Source organism: Ostrea edulis, chromosome 5 (assembly GCF_947568905.1).
Source record: "Ostrea edulis chromosome 5, xbOstEdul1.1, whole genome shotgun sequence".
In the NCBI taxonomy this organism is placed as follows: Eukaryota; Metazoa; Mollusca; class Bivalvia; order Ostreida; family Ostreidae; genus Ostrea; species Ostrea edulis.
In genome coordinates this window covers 21716251-21734468 of record NC_079168.1, presented here as the reverse complement: position 1 = coordinate 21734468, position 18218 = coordinate 21716251, and the positions used below count along the sequence as shown (strand labels likewise).

The 18218-nt window shown below is 35.3% G+C and overlaps 1 protein-coding gene across 1 annotated transcript in view; it reads right to left on the bottom strand.

The window, feature by feature from the left end:
- Window positions 1–8391: 8391 nt before the first annotated feature.
- LOC125652163 (neuroglobin-like) overlaps window positions 8392–18218 on the bottom strand; it is a 33686-nt gene continuing 23859 nt past the window's right edge. The window contains exon 3 of the mRNA XM_048881160.2: window positions 8392–8781. Within this exon, the coding sequence (XP_048737117.1) occupies window positions 8650–8781 (132 nt within the window). The 3' untranslated portion in view covers window positions 8392–8649. The remainder of the gene's footprint in view (window positions 8782–18218) is intronic.

Below are 18218 nucleotides of genomic sequence, written 5' to 3'. Positions count from 1 at the left end.
GTTCACATTATGCAAAGTCTCCAATTAGTGACGTTAATAAATTACTCGCCACTAGGCTGAGACACGTGTATAGAAACGCCTCAGATCGCAGGATGAGGATCTGTCTGTGTCATGCTGATCGCAGGATGAGGATCTGTCTGTGTCATGCTGATCGCAGGATGAGGATCTGTCTGTGTCACGCTGGTATCTCGAACACGATGTAATTACTATTCACTACCTTACAGTATAGATCGCCAAAAACAACCAAAATTCTGCCAGAGAATGGTACTTCTATCAAAACTCTAGCATGATCTTATGGGAGAAATGTACCTCAGACTAGGGGGGGGGGGGGCACAAAACTAGTTAATGCTCTTTATTCAGCATATTTTTATATTGATTCAGAATAAAAAATGTTACTTATTGGCAGAGACATATTTGAAATGAAGAATTATTTCACCGCAGATCGCTATATGTTGTAAAGTAATACAAATAGGACCTATAATCAATAAGGCGCTATTTGTTTTGTATTTTTAACAGCACTTGGAATAAACTTCAAAATATTATTTGACATTTGTCTTAAACCAATATAGTAGTAAAATAGTGAGGTGGCCAGCGGTTAGTATTGAGGTTTACTGAAAAAATAAATGAATTGATATTATTTCCCCATGTCGGATGTTTCAGTGACAAGAGCTACTGTTACCAATATTCATTCAGTGTAACAAGTATATTACAAGAACGACAACTCTATTCATGTTAGCTGAACTAGGAGACGTTATGACTTATCATTGGATCCATCACATATGTATCATTCGCTTGATGGGATTAAATAAATTATTTAATGGTAGGAACAAATCATTTTATCATCAGTTCCCATATTTTCATTTCAAGAATAAAAGACTAGACTAATTATACATGCTTTTGTTTCAACTATGCAGATGATCAAGACTCATTTATTTCAAATTGCTTCATGAAGTAAAATGACTAATAAAAGAAAGTCTGACTTATGATATTTACGAGAAAATGTCATAATGGATATAATGATGATTGGGGGCTTTATTTTTCGTTTACGCCGTAGGGATTTTTCCGTACATAAGGTACGTCTAAGGCAGGATAGAGAGTTGTAGTATAATGGTATTAGAACTGTGAACCAGCAATAGATGTCATTACACACAACCTTTATCCAAGCTACACATACCACGCATTTTCAGAGTTATTTCCTGCACATTTACTATTTAATATCAAATATCTTAAAAAACAAGAGTCGAAAATTTATCAGTTTCTGGTAAAGTACTAATCTTTATTCCATGGAACTGTTCGTTATAAAATTCATATTAATTTAAGATGAACAGAAAGTCATTTGAAATTTAATTAAAATATTTACATGAACTTCGCGTGGAAAGGGATTCGCGTTATTTGTACATATGCATGTAACTCTCTCTCAATCCTCTACCGGACTTTGTACCGAGTGAATAAAATATTGACCATCAGTATGCATAAAGATTGTTATTTGAAATGTAAATTTAATGATACAGATCATGGATTTCTTTGGTAAGAAAGGAATGTCTTGGCAAAAGGTTAAAGTTTCCTCGTTTACAAACTGTGGCCATGTGGTATCATGTGTTAATTATGTCTGAATTATGGTCATGCATAAAAAGGGAAATTCTATACTGCCATTTTCGAAAATTACATGTATCACCATTACCTCTTGCTCGCGAGCAAAATCAATCATCACGCATACCCAGTAGCATTCCCATCGACCGTCTTATTGGTGTACGCATACTGAAAAGTGATACACGTTTGTACAAAATTGAGCCTTTCTTATGATATTTAAAGTTCATAAATGCGACCGGGTATTTCATACTGATGAGAATTAGACGGGGTAAGCCATAGAATAAGCACGATAGTGAAGGTACCAAGGAAGCAACTGGTCATTAAGCCTAATGACAGTGATCGCCTGGACGGATCTGGTATGTGTTACAGAATCACCGAGTTTTCAAATGAAGACCCTCTTATTTCACAGTGTTTTATGCCTAATGAAGATGTGTATGTGACAGGAATTTTGATTTATTTTTTTTTCATTTTTGAGAAATTACAGGTTGTTGAACATTGTCAATTTTGAGAAAATGTTGTACATACAGGTCATATGATTTGTCTGTCCAACTCCTCTCCAGTTTTCAAGTGAGAACCTTCTTATTTTACAGAGTGTTTGTATGGGTATTGAAGATGCGCACGTAGCAGAGATTTTAATTTTCTTCCTGACAAAATTACAGATTGTTGAACTGAGCGACTTTTGAGGAACTAATGAACCAAAGCAGCGGTGATTTTATTTCCATCTCAGTTTTGAGAATCTTGCTGTACTTAAACACTGATACACAAAAGGTGTACAAAAGTGCTAATGATAAACCCAAGACGTAACACATCATTTGCATTAATTCCCAAATTTAATAATCGTTTACGAAGTTGCAGTTTACATTGTGGTTTCTTAGTAGAAGACCACACGCCCGGTGTGATTAGTTCTGTTATTCGCGCTCTAAGAGTCTTCCAGAATTCGTAAAATTGGGAATTTTTTCCATCAAGAAAATTAAAATGCAAGTCGTTTTCTTGCCAAATTCTTAAAAGTCCAATACAAAGCTTGTAAAGTGTTTTGGAAGGGTATGCCTCGACGTCATTGCGTTGTGTTTCAAAAACAAATCCTGACATCCAAACATTTAGTTCCTTTCCCGAGAACGAAAGAATATCCGGAATTTGATCTCCTGTTGTTGACATCTGATCTGAATGGAGTGACAGTCGTTAAACGTAGTTATCGACTAATTTGTGTTTTACGGATGTTTTTGTTGTAATTCTTTCACATCACTGTCCTTCACAAAATGGTCGACCCACCTGCAGTTTAGATCCTTCCTCCTTATTTACGAGCTCAAATTTCGCCGTGTTGTCAAATTCAATGTCAGTGGATTCGGAATTGTGCATCTGGATTGCTCACGGCAAACTAAGTTCTCGAACAAATGTTCGTATCCAACATCCCTCACTTGCCTGCTGAAGAGTAATGTTATTAATCGTAGTGCCCCATAATGCACCGCAACTCAAACTAACCCTCCCTTGCGTCGTCCACTTCCAGTTTTTATCAGTCGCCCGCCACACACAACTGATTTTAATTAGTTATGTACAGAGGGACAAAGTGACATATTTGATCGCGTTCGCCCTTCTGTACGTAAGCAATTAAAAAAAAAACATATTGTGTAACTACGAGACTACTTAATAATAATAATAATAATAATAAGACCTTTATTTAACCAGGATTACATATTTAGCGATAACGCTAGTTTTCAATATGGTCCTGCATATAACATACATACAGACAGATATTAGTAAAATAAACACAGATTAAAAGAAGTAGAATACATATAAACTTAAGAAATAATTATGAATGTAAGATAAATAGAATACAAAATGAAGCTTAAAAAGTATGGTGATAATCTCTAAGATAATTTCTCTTAAAACACGCAACACTCGTTGAGTTTCTTATGTTTTGACTCAAGGCATTCCACACTGTGCTCCCTGAAATGCTGAAAGATCTTCTATAATATTCTGTTTTTGCCCTGGGTATATACAAAATATTTGAATAAGAATTTCTAGTTTGCCTCTGACTGACTTCTGATACATATTTAAAAACATTTAAATAATCTGGCATTAAACCATGTAAAACTTTATACACTAAAATGACTTTTCTATAGACAAAGTAATCTGATAGAGGCAACCAGTTAAGTTCTGTAAACATGACATTAGATGGTGTTTCAAAATTTCTGATGTTAAGAATTACATATGTACAGCGTACACGGTTTGTCCGTTTCATTCCTCGCACGGTTTTCAAGCTAAGTTTTGTGAACAACAAGATTTGCATATTGTAAAGTTTTGTATATTCAACAATTTCCTTTTTTCTTTGATCTTTGAGAAAAATACCAGGTTGTTAAACACAGTTTTTGTAAAGCTATCCTCAGGATATATCATTCATACTATGCAAACGAAAGTATGTCGCAGTAATACTTCTAAAACACAGGGTTTAAGAAAAAATACCCTGTGTTGGCTTTTGACGGGTGTATTAGGTAGTCTTGCATCGTTTACTTCAGAGAATAATTTTTCAAGCAGACATAGATATTTGATATCGTTTAATATTTAAATATTTATGTTCAACATATTATGATCTGGATAAATGTTTCTTTTCATCAATATCCGCCTAGTGAATGTGCTACGGCGGAGAATGGATGAAAGCGAGATAAATGAAACAAACACATTTCATGTTTTAGCAATTTTTTCCGTTTCCCTAAGGCAAGTAGTTCAATTCAAGATTCTTTTATGATATTTGGATGCAAGTCGTTTGCTGTCATGTTCAGCTGTCTGGAACATAATTATTGCTTAGAAGGCTCTCAGAAGTCTTGTTGCCAGTACGAACTTGCTAGCTACAGCTATAATTTTTTATAGGCCCGTCAGGGTGGTTTCATGGCATGGACTTTCCCGTCCGTCTGTTTGTCTGTTTATTAGATTTTGGGTTCGGGCCATACCTTTCACACTCGGGTTAGTTGTGTATTGTTTAATGTCCCGCTCGAGAAATGTTTTATTCCTATGGAGACGTCACCATTGCCGGTGAAGCCTGAGACAATCAAACTTGATCAGCTGATGCCTTATAGGAAAAGGGGGTGTCGCGACCCCAAAACGCATTGTAGGTTACTGTGGCCTTGTTCTGGAGTTTTATAGTTACGGATACTTAAATGATTTCCTGATCATATCTTACACATTGTGAAGCCTAAGTCCATCAAACATAGTCAGTTGATGCGTATTGGGGGTGGGGGGGAGGTGTCGCTAACTAAAAGTAGGTCACTCCGTCCTCATTTTAGAATTTTATGGCTGTGCATAATCAAATTGTGTCCGCATCATATCCTGCACACTGCAAGACATGTGATTTCTTTCGTTTGGGGAACGAATTAGACAGAAATCAATTTCTACTTGGTAATTATGATGAATGGATTATTCCGGAATTTGAAAGTTTTCATTTCGAATACCTGTATAGGTATGTTCAGTCATGCGGTTCAATAGAATCGGTTTTAATCGAGTAACGATGTAAAATCAGTTTAGGACGACACGTAGAGCAGACGACACGTTTAAATTTTATACTGATACTAATTTGTATTTACATTTATGTAATTATAGTACGTTATATTGTTACAACATTAAAGCTGCTGCGTGTCGTTGCTAGTCCATTTAGTGTGTTATGTTGTTTTTATTACTGATCTTATATCAGAAATGAATGGGTTTTAAAGGAGAACTGGCTCCATCAAATCTGGTCAGCTGAAAGATAATGAGATGTGTTATAGTAATTTTATTCCAATGTAGTTGCAAAGGGCGTTTTCATAGCTTGTTACTTCGAGTTTGCAAACATAGATCCATGTGCGCATCTGTCGATTCAGACGGTCGTATTGTGTACTTTAGTGATTCATTTTATTTTACTCCGCCATGTGATTCAGACATTGATCCCGATACCTAAAGAACATTGAAATGATTCGATAGTTTTCTCTGTTCAAAGGTTGCTTTCTTTTCCGAAGAGATGTCATATTTGGGTAATTAATGTCAATGTTATGGTAAGATTGAATTCAAAGTATATAACTTGGTATGGTGTAATCACAGGAACCGGTAATTTTGTCTGTAAAATGGGTATATACCATACAACCCCTTATTAAAAAAAACACTAGGTATTTACTCAAAACTTCGATTCAAATTAGCTCTAAAATTCTGCTTTTATCGTCATCCACCCCAGCGTTCTTACTGATCCAGTAATTCCAATATTTGTGCCATTGATCTACCATAAGAATAATCCTCATCGACACGTATAACTCGCAATATTCTTGAGCATTGAAAAGTAATCGTGGTATGTTATGAAAGCCTAATCTGGCCTCAAGAACATAAACGGAGAATAGCCTTACACTGTAAGTCAAAACATTAATTTCTTATATATTCTAAGATTTATTTAACACCGATGTTTAAAAAACTGCTGGTTTATAAAAAATGCAAACATATTATGAAAATCTTATTTGTTTATAAAAAAAATTATTTCAAACGTAAGCTGGATTTGAGGCCTGGTCCCCGCCCTAAATAATAGAGATGTGTAGTACATGTAAGTGGTTGGGATGGGAACTAATGAACAACGTTCGTTTAATTAGATATTTAAACTTATTTAAATAATTATTATTTCACCGAACTGGATGAGTTCACACAAAATATTTAACTAAACATTAGTTTACATAGCCATTATTGTTTTAAAAAGAGTATGGGTATGGAAATAAACTGATATCGATTTGACTGGCTACCTATTACCTAACATGGCTACGTCTCAACAAGTGAAATCATTTGAAGCTGTGAATTTTTGGGTGGTAAGCTAAGAATATTTGAAGGTAGTGTTTGGACAAAAGTATTGTTGGAAAATTTGTTAAGATTTTTTATATAATTGTTTTGAGACAGCGATGCAAAAATTTACAATCATGTAGCAATATAAAGCCTCAACCGTGCGGGGTTTTTTTCTGCGCCGTAAATTGCAGTTTTTATGAGGAGTGGATCTGTAGCTCTCTGGTTTGTCCCAATATTTCCCAGAGAGTTACAGATTTGCAGCTACTCTCGATCACGGGTTCAAATGCTGAAGTGAACTCTCTTTTAAATGCAATAGAATTGAACGGTTTACAAAAACAGATGTAATTTTCATAGTTGTGACATACGGAATAAATGTTTGCTTCACCAATTATATGTTATCATTCATTTGTATTATGTAACAGAATTAGATCTTTATGTTCCGACTACTTTCAATCTTTGTGACGTAAGCATGAGTTTCTATACACATGTAAGGATACAAATATTAAACTAACGAAGGACTATTAGTAAGAATATTTTTATATTATAAAACAATCAGCCTTTGTCAAATGTAAATTGATATTTATAATTCTTTCTTCATTAGCCATTTTGGTTGCATTTGTAAACACTTATCATAGAAAATCTTAGTGCAATTTCCAATGGTCGTGTCAATCTACATTTGTCACAATTATGCCGGGAACTTTGTAATGTATATACACGTAGAAATGAAACTTTAGAAAAATATATCTTTATCGGGTCTAACAAACGTTGAAACATACTTTTGAAAAAGAATTGAGATTCTATGCACAGACCGATGAAATCACGCTGAGTCTGTAGTCACATGGTAGTCACATGATCTTCACTTGTTTTGGTTATAGCTCTTTACATGTAATATATTCTCTACGAGCACCATAACCAGGTCTGCAAATGACCTCCTATCCAATGGAAAATACAACTTGTCAGGTAAGTGATGTGTCTCATGGTCCTCTGGTGGCAAGTATGCGTTAAGTGCAGGAATCCACTAATCTCACATTCAGCATGATCACTTAGAATGAATTCTTTTCAAACCAGAGATTTGCACTTATATATGCAACAAAGATGCGCGCATGTAGGACTATAGCCAATGAGGGAATGGAGTTGTCTCCTGATTTTTTGCAATGTTAATATTCCGTTAGTTCTACATGCAAAGTCAGTTATTTTCACCTGCAAAGTAAGATATATGCATGTACATGTATATTGCCTGATTGCGCCCCTTTTTATAGCAGTATTAAATGGTAAGAATGTAAACTTGAACTGATGAATTGAATCAATGTAATGTGTAGAACGATCCCCCCTACACACACTAGGACAAATGAACATCTTTAGGAATTTTGTTTTGCTTGTTAAGAATGTTAGACAATTATAGGGTCAATTGCTCGTCTCTGCCCCCAATTTGAAAACGAGTGCTACAATGTACGTGTCTGAGATGCTGTTGTTTTGTAATATGACGTAAAAATATTTTTTACTGACAACGTAGCAAGTATTGAAGTCAATTCTTACAAAACTTTAATTCAGCAAGGATATTGATTATTTCATTCTCATGCAACATCATTTCCCTGTCCAATGTGATGAAACACTGTGTTCTTAATGTGTTAGTTTTAAAATAGTAATTTGCTGTGTTAAACAAAGAATATTACACTTTTTAATCCATGTATTGTTAAAGTTGTTTGCAGTTTAAAAGCATATACCATTGTCACCAGTTTTGGCTAAAGTCCTTTAAATGATCTAAATGAGTATCTTAGACTTATACATACATGTATGAAGAGATAAAAATAAACTCTATACAGATTAGAAGCTCGCATATATTGGAGAAGTAGATGTCTAGTGATGTTCTGTGTAAGTTGACGCAATTGCAGGCAAAGACAGAACAGGAATTTTGAGTGTAGAGCCTCAAAGACGAAGTTGCTTGGTTTAGATCTAAAGTTTCTCACAGTGGAGGGATAGAGTTAATATGTAGATATTTAAATAAAAAAAACCACCTTCTAAACACATGTATATCTCGTTTATTATTCAGTATAAGAATATTCTTTAGAAAGGTGTACGTTTTTAACAAGTCAGAAACGACATTCATAGACATTTGGATGCAATTTGATTTACATGTATCCGTGACAAAACACGCGTTTTCATAATTCTGTTGGGTTACTTTCATTTGTCAGTAAAATTAAAACATCCCAGACGTCACAGTAACCCATTCTTTACTATTTAGATAGAGGCACTGTTATGTTATGTAGATCCTGGTGATTAAAACTGCATGGCATTCTTCATGACATGTGCAATCATTTTGAACAAATCAGACCAAGCCTCTTCCAACTCGGTGGTCCATTGGTCTTGCAGAGCAGGCTGCATCGCCCAAATAAACTGAGGACCAATCAACTACAAGAAAGAGAAAATGTGCAGGTTAAAAGCATGATACATTCCCAAAATCATAATGATTTTATTATTCAATTGTTTTTAAACCTCTTCATTCCGGCCCAAACAATTTGTTTCGACGACAATGACAACATGTGTGCTTAGCTGGAACTGATGTCATGGTCAACGGGTAATTTAGAAATTATGAAGTTGGTTGTACGTTTGGAGTGTGATAAGTGAATTGCCACAAAGTTAAACTTCCGACATGCACATAGGGCACCAATTAATAGTAATGTTTCGTTATCGTTGACACGATACATTGGCATTTAAGGTCTTATCTCTGACAACCTGCGACTTTCACTTACAGACAGTGAATAGTTAACGAGTGAAGTCTGTCGCAGTATGAGATGAATCCTAACCTGCCTCACAAGAAGTAATGATCGTGGTACTGCAATCGCCGTCAAATAATTGTATGGGTATATCATGATAGAAAGTGTCCCACTGGATAAGTATGGTATTTAATATATTTATTACTATGAAGCCCAGGAGCAAAATGTACGAGCAAATCAATAACTAAATCAAACAGAAAATCTGATACCCAAAGAAAGGCTTTGTCACAAGGAATACACATGTGAAATATGAAAGCCCTATCGCAATCGATTCAAAAGTTATGGCTAAGATTTAAGTCTTGACGAACAGACAGACAGGCCAAACATGATACGTGAGTGTGAACAGACAACAGACATATCTGTATACAATCTACATCCGAGTGAGTCGAATACATTTATCAGTTATGAGTTACTCAGCACATCTTATAATATGGTCGTAGATCCAACACGTAAAGTTTTCTGAACCAAGGCAAGAATCCAACAGAATACTTTATCTATAGCACATAATCAAGGGATGTGTGCTCTTAAATATTCCAGAAATGCGACAAAAAAATAGATTTGTTTATGCAGAGACGAGATATGTTTCAAATGATAGATTAATCCATATCATATGGCGATAATGAACAGAAAACATCGTTAATATCCGTAGAAAATGTGATAAGAAATGTCAAGTTTTTCACAATCCGTAAACATATTTGAGAAACCCTTCGTTTTACATGCAGCAACTCAAATAACTTTACTTTTGCTTTTACTGAAAGGGCATGTTTTGGTGGTTGTTTTGATTGTGTTGGTATTTTCTAACAGCTTAGAGTTAGCAGATGTACAAAGTCGCCAACGATCTCCATCTCACCGTGTTAACTTTTAAACAACAATATGTGGAACTCCATATTGGATATAAAGCATTGAATTTGATTTTTAGTTGCAACTGCACCAAATATCGACATTTTTGTTGGGGATTATCATTAAAAATTGGTAAATGCTGTCATGTACTGCATGAGGCCCTTGGGCCTTTACAGTCACCTGAGTAACATACAACAACTTTTCAATGGAAAACTCAATCACACAAAGTTTTTAAACCTCGGCTTTCCAGATTCAGTTTTTTCTTCAATATTGATGTACTGTATATTTATATATGATTGGTGCCCCTGAAGCCCTAGTAACTAGTGCAGGGGTAAAGCATTTTACAATTTTGGTAGAAGTATTCATGTTATTCATAAACTTACATATAGTGTTTTGCCACAGTGTACCAGGAAATAGAGGATAGTTTTACTAGATAACAGCATTGTCATTCTTTCACCTATTTACCTCTGTCGTAAAGCCTGAAGCCTTGATGCAGAGTTAGGGAATTTCACAATTTGGTAGAGGCCTACATGTTCTTCATAATCATGTATGAAGTATTTATTCACCAAACACAGAAGTAAAAAAAAAAATTACTTTAAAGATTAAAAGTATTTTCACTATATACCCCACCCTTAAGTAGAAACCCTTGCTCCAGGGGTAGGCGATTTCCAATATTTGATAGACAGCGACATACTTTTAAAACCATAAATACAGCATATCTTCACAAATACAGAAAGTAGTAAAAGTATTTGAATAAATGCAATTGGGCACCACCTTGGAGCCTAAACACCTGGCCCAGGGGTCGTGAATTTCATAACCTGGTAGGGAGCTCCTTGGTTTTCATAACCATTCGTATAACATTTTTCCTTCAAGTTTTGTTTGTAGGGATAAAGAAGATTTCTGTTAAAACACGAAGGACGACAACGAACAACTACCAATCGAAGTATGTCAGCGTAATGACCTAAACATTCACTTTTGATTAGTGCATGTTTTTATCAATCAAAAGCATGATACTAACCGAAGTGAGTGTAATAGTTTATTATATGACATTATGCTTACTTCTCCTAGGCACCTGATCCCACCTCTGGTATATCCAGGGGCTCGTGTTTGTCCAATTCTCTATTTAGTATTCCTTAAAGGAGTTATGAGATTGATCACTGTTTGTTATCTTTACCTTTCATTATTAGAATTCAAACAAGGTTTTCCTAGAAGCTCTAACTTCATTAAGTAAAGGTTCAGGCACCTTGGGGATAGTGCATATTGTAACTATCTCTTGATATCACAATGCCAAGAGGAATATTACGTTAATGCCGTTACGATTTTAATGTTGTCATTACATGTACAATGCCGTTACGATTTTAATGTTGTCATTACATGTACAATGCCGTTACGATTTTATAGGATCATGTGATGGCAAAAATATATATAAATGGGTACATGGAATGGATTTGTAACCGTTTGTCCTGTAGTATTATAATAAATGTTTTCACTTATGATGAAACCAGATAGGACAATAAAATATAACGATTAAACAGAATTCTTTGTAAAACAAATCTTTAATGGTGTAGATGAAGACTTTTCTTCACAGAGATTGCTTGGGCATTCTATATTGCCTTTAGAATCACACAAACTTAATTTCCTGTCGACATGGCTAAAGTGCTATCTGTTGGGAATTTTTCCTCCGTGGTGTGTTCACCAGATAAGCCCAGAGGAACGTCGTGGTATTTCTCGTCAATGGATTTCTCGTTTGAATGAACAATTACCAGTACATACAGTCAAATTTCCTTTAACAGGCATAAGGACCAAGAGGTCACCTTCTTTGTCATTGCCAACAGGGTCTGCTGTGTAAGGACTGGAGTAATCCTTGATATTTTTATTGAATTATAATGCTTAGCTTTAGGTTTTTAGATAATTTCATTAATGCATTTTCTAATTTCCCGCTCACTGTACAATAGCTATTGATCTTTTTATCACCATTATCGCTGCTCATTTAATCCAGAAAATAGATTCATTAACCGAGGAATCTCCACATGTAATTTCCTATTCGGCGTGAAATTTGGGCATCTTTAAGGAGGAACTCAATCGGAAGTGAAAGATAACCTCGTTTTGTCTGACTGTTTATGTACATGTATGATGTAGAGAGCATATATATTGGACACATTGGTACATGTGTAATGAGCATGGGGATATCTACTAAAATAGTGAAGTTCATGGCTGCAGGCTCCTTGGTGTGCATCAGTAGCATTGATTATTATTTTTTTTTTAGAATTAAAAATGTTTTTCATCTAGCATATCATCTGGGTGTAAATCTATGATGTGCTTGGAAATCTATACTAAAAGAGTAAAACCCATGGGTGAAAAAGTCAGACCCTCTGGATGGGCTATATTTATCACGTGATGAAAATTCAGTGTTACATATTATGAATGTACTGTAGTATCATAATAATCTTTATTCCTCAACATCTACTTGCCCTGATGCAAACAAAAGCAGCGCATGGTGAAAGTTCTTGTTAAATATATGCCTGTTCACCCTCTATCCTCCAATCCTACGTTTTGTCTTGGCCATATCATACATTAGAAGATTATACATGACACAAAATTTGTTCATGACCTGACATTGTTAAGACTTCGTCTGAAGAAGTTTGAATCAGATTTTAGCAAAACCATTCAGCCGTCACCCGCGTTAACCCGATCCCCCGTCTGAACCAGACCCAGGGGCTATGAAATCCAAAACTTGTCGGCAACTCTATACGTTTAGTGTACATAATCATTTTAATCCCCCCTTCCCTTCCAAAATTGACGCTGACTTCCAGTCCCAGGGTATTAAAATCTATTATAGTTGTTGGCAGCCTTTTTTTTTCTAACTGTATATTAAGTTTTATTTCAACATTAGAAGAAGTATAAAAGATTTTATAACGTAAATTATAGATATTCAACAGCAAGTTTAGCTTGGCATGCTTTTATACTTGGCACGTGTACTTGAGTTGAGTAACACGTGAATGATTATTGTTCTCAGAACAAAGTCTGTTACCTCGAGATATACATATAGTTCCACTTGATTACATTTGTGTACGGGGAATTTGTAATTTGCTTTCACTTCAATGCTTTTATATGAAGATTGACTAGGTTATCGAAGGAAGATATACACATTTTTATACAAAATATAAGAAAAAGTGTTAAAAAGTTGAAATTTGAAATGATGTAATAGCGGAGAGTGAGATGGATTAGAACCATGACAGAATCTCGTCATACAGTGTCAGCGGTTTAGCTTTCTTAACTAAAATAATTTCAAGAACTGATGGTATGAATAAAATCAGCTTGTCAAAAGACCCCAAGTTTCTTAAATTTTGTGTAAATTTCGACCCCAAATCAGGGATGTCCCGTAAAATCATATTGTATACTGTTCTTAAGATTGCAATTCAACCTACAAAAATAGCATAGTTGTATTTAGGGACAAGGTAGTGTTTAGGTCAACTTTGAAGAGCATTGCAAATTATAAAGTTTAGGTTTGTAAATTTACAAAAGTCAAACATAAAGTTGATGTGACAATAGATACCATTTTGTATTAGTTTTCGTGATATGTCACACATTTGATTGTATTTTCACCGTATGCCTTTAAAACTGCTGTATCACACCGAAAACAGTTATATTACACAGGAAACAGTTATAATGTCCTCCACAAATTGCTACATCATCCCTTGCACGCATTAATTCTGCAAATGAAAGGCAAAGACAACGAATAGTGATCAATCTCATAACTCCTATAAGCAATACAAAATAAAGAGCCTAGGAGGAGTAAGCATCCCCTGTTGACCGGTCACACCCGCTGTGAGCCCTATATCTTGATCAGGTAAACGGAGTTATCCGTAGTCAAAATCAGTGTGCCAAGAACGGCCTAACAATAGGCATGAAACACTTCAGACAGCATTTGACCCATTGATATCAATTGGCTCGGGTTCGAAATTCAAAACGCCGGTTGCTACATGTACGTAATGTTATTTATATCCACAACTATTTGAAAACTTGATCTATCTGACTTTGACGCAGCTTGTTTTTGCATCTTCCTATCCGATGAACTTCTATACAATAGACAACATGAAATTAGAGTGAGGTTTCTTCTTGAATAAATGACTTGAAAACAAAGTAAAGGCTGGGATAAAATTATGCAAGAACATGTAACATGACAAATTTTGCGTTACATAATTGAGCCGTGCGAAATTCAAACTCTTTGATTTCGAGGATTTGGATAATTTAATCGAGGAGAAAATTTTCAGCAAATACTGCGGGATTAATTGACTCAAGTATGGCCGTTTTAAAACAAAATCTGGCGAAACTGGACGTTTATACGTGTACTCGAACCCAAAGGCGAAACTGCAAGTGTAGAAACTAAAACATTGAATACCGTCAAGATTATTTATGTTAGATTTTTCATTGTGTCAGTGTCAAATCTTGTGAAGAACTTATCACATTGTTTGTAAATCAAATCATTCCTATAAGGGTTACATTCGGTTCTATTGCCATGTCTTGGATTTAAAAACTTTTCAAGATCGTTTTATAATATTTCTTTTTACATAACTCCTGAATGAATTCCATGCTCTTTTTACTTAATCCAGTGTAGCATTGTTTAGTGTGTATGTCTTCGCTGAACACATATTCAGTGCGCTCGGAAAAAAATCAACAAGGTGTACATACACACAAGTATAGCTTTAGGCAACCACACGCTACATGTATGTACCTATATTATATTCATTTATTTTAGGTTAAAATAATACAATTGAATCCAAATGTTAACACAGCGGTAAAATTGAATGAATATGGGTTGCTCTACAGGCAACCACATGCTACATGTATGTACCTATATTATATTCATTTAATTTAGATTAAAACAATACAATTGAATCCAAATGCTAACACAACGGTAAAATTGAATGAATATGGGTTGCTCTACAGTTCTTTTACAATTACACCAATCATCCTTCTAATTGTAGCATCCACCGCATTGAAACTTTCGGAAAAAGTCAACTAAACTTTTAAAATAAAAATCATAGTGCACATGTGTTTAATAAAACTTGAAACATATGGCGACATAAGATGGATTATTATGAGTTCATGATATAGCTTTCTTGTTCATGACGTCGCACAAAGTAACGTCAAAATGGCACAACGTTATCGTAAACTATACTGTATTTACATATGCATTATACGTAAGTAAAGCTTTTAACGAAAATATGATAACCATTTTATGGAAGCATATACCATATGAAAGAATTTTGTGGAATATCATTTAATTTGGACGCGGGGCCAAATTTGGCCCCAAACGTACCGTGTCCTTTCAGCCGGTCTGAATTCTAAATATCAAGAACAGCAGCGTTAACATACATTATCATTATTATTAAAACTATCTTTTTCACTATGGTCAAATTTTGCATTACATTAATTACACTTGCGTGTTAAAAAAATGTATGTGTCTTAATAAATTCCCCTCTTTGGTTTTGTTCTTTAAAACTGTTATAAAATTATATTATATGACATTTTTAAAGAACATGACTTCTCGGGCATGTCATCGGGTGACATAACACCCCAGGGCTTTCCTGTCACCTTGGGGCAGATATTCTAGTATGTTGCCCTCGAAGCCATGTAATACCAGTATATAAAGTATATGTATAATGATTTTTTTCCGGAAAATTGTTCTCCCCTATAGGTTTTTTTTTCTTATGTTACCCTGAATTGATCCTTTGAAAAGGATTAGTTAGGTAGTCACTCCGGTGACCTAAACAGTTGCCTCTTCGTCCAGTCGACGATGTATCGCGTGTGTTGATTACGAAGTTTAGCTTCTTCTCTGTCTACAAACTCTACATAAACAAAAGGAGAATGGTTAACCAAAATAAACTATACATAAGTATCAATTTATGGTTTAAGACAAACTGTTTTGATTATTATGAAACTATGGGGTGTTTTTAATGACTTTTAGTGTTTGTTAAGTGCCTGGGAGGTCTTAGAATATATGATAAATATTTGTGAAAACTTTCCTCTCAGCTGCTATGGTTTGTTATTTAATAGTTATACGTGCACTGTTGCTGGGGTAAAGTATATAAGTTTATATTTTCAATGTATGATATTCTGCTTTAACCTTGTCTACATGTACCAGTTTTTCCTTAATCATCATTCATTATTTGATGGCTTTCAACCACTGCCCCTTCCTTATCAATTCCACACATAGAGATAAAAACTAGCTGCGGAAATGACTATACAGTACAATAATTATCACGTGTCGCGATTTTCTCTTAAAAGTGAAAATTTCGTGGCATTTTAATCACCTGGGATGTTATTATGATTTGGTACAATCATGTACTTGCATGTAACAGAAGTTGATAATTACCAGTATCACTTCGATATGTGGAGATAATCATGATGTAAATGCTGAATACCTTACTGACTGTATAAACAGGAAGGAGAATCTGAAAATATCTTCAAAGAAAATGCCTATCAAACAGTTGATTGAATTATCCCCCTTTGCGGGGTTAGCCTAAGGTCAATTGGTGAAAAGTATTTACCCTACAAAATGTAAGCAGGTTGGTTGTATATTGTTTAACGTACCGCTCGAGAAATTTTTACTCATATGGAGACGTCACCATTGCCGGTGAAGGGCTGCAAAATTTAGGCCTATGCTCGTCGCTTATATGGCCTTTGAGCAGAGAGGGATCATTATCGTGCCACACCTGCTGCGACACAGGACCTCGTTTTTTGCGGTCTCATCCAAAGGACCTTCCCATTTAGTCGCCTCTTACGACAAGCAAGGGGTAAGTACTAAGGACTAAAATGTAATAGATTACAACTGAATTACCAGTCGCGGTAGCTGAGTAGTAGAGCGTTACCTTCGTAACCGTAACCTGGAGGTCGTAAGTTCGAGTCTCACTCGTGCCACTCAAACCTATATAGGTCCTTAAAAACAAGAGTCCCGTGTCATGATAGACGTTGGTGCGTTAAACAACCCTCACTGCTACGGCACTGAGCGCTTAGCATAGGTCTGAATTTGTGGTGACGTCACAGTATGAGTGAAAATTCTCAACGGGACGCAAAACAACCAAACAATCAAACTTCAGCCAGAGTTCGTTTGCTCACAAACCAATCTCTTCCAGTTAGGCATTATGGGATAGCGAATTCTTATACCGCGTATACTGTGTGACGTCACTGTAGAATGACGAAAAAACATAACGTCAAACGTAAACAACTTTCAAAACAAGAACGTAAACATCAAGTTCACTACTTTACACAATAATTTGAACAGAGTCTCCCTAATTTTTAATGATCTTTTGATCATTTTATGTTTAAAATAAAATCCACAATTTTATATTAATGCTATTAATATCAATATCTTCAAACTTTTAACTGCGAACTACTTCTTTAGTGTTATTTGCCTGCGTGATAATCGCGGACTCACAATATACAGATCTGTATATTGTGCTGCGTCACATAGGAGAGGTCTATTCGTACATGTAGGTGACGTAATGAGGCCTCGACGGGGAGTTTGCGTCAAACGTAAACAGTTCAAAACAAGAACGTAAACATTAAACACTATATATTTGAACAGAGTATCCCTACCTTTTGATGATCTTTTGATAATTTTATGTTTAAAATAAAATCCATACTTTTATAATAATGCTCTTAATGTCAATATTTTCAAGCTTTTAACTACAAACTACTTCTTTATTGTTATTTGCCCGCGTGATAATCGCGGACTCACAATATACACATCTGTATATTGTGCTGCGTCACATAGGAGAGGTCTATTCGTAGGTGACGTAATGAGGCCTCGACGGGGAGTTTGCCAAACAATAACAACCGTGAATTAAAGCGAATTATTAAGTTTTCAAACATGTTTATGAGTTGACCCATCCTGGGGGATTCTTGTAGTTAATTGCAATTGATGAAAGAATAGCAATGTCGCAGTTACAGATAAGAAAATTACAAAGGCCAACACAGCGAAATAAGTTTTTCCATCACAAGATGGCGGACAAGGGGCGTACTTTGCGGCGAATAGTTGATAGTGTATTGTCTACAGGGAATACGACGCATTTAAAATGCATGTTGCATACTTGCATATGGCTTTAGCATTGCTGCGAAATTTGGGAAGCATCCAGAGATCGGGGTGAGAGATGAGACTGTAATTGCCTGGGTGTGCTGCTTCTATAAAGGAAATTATCGCATCCGGAATCCATGCAAACAATGAAA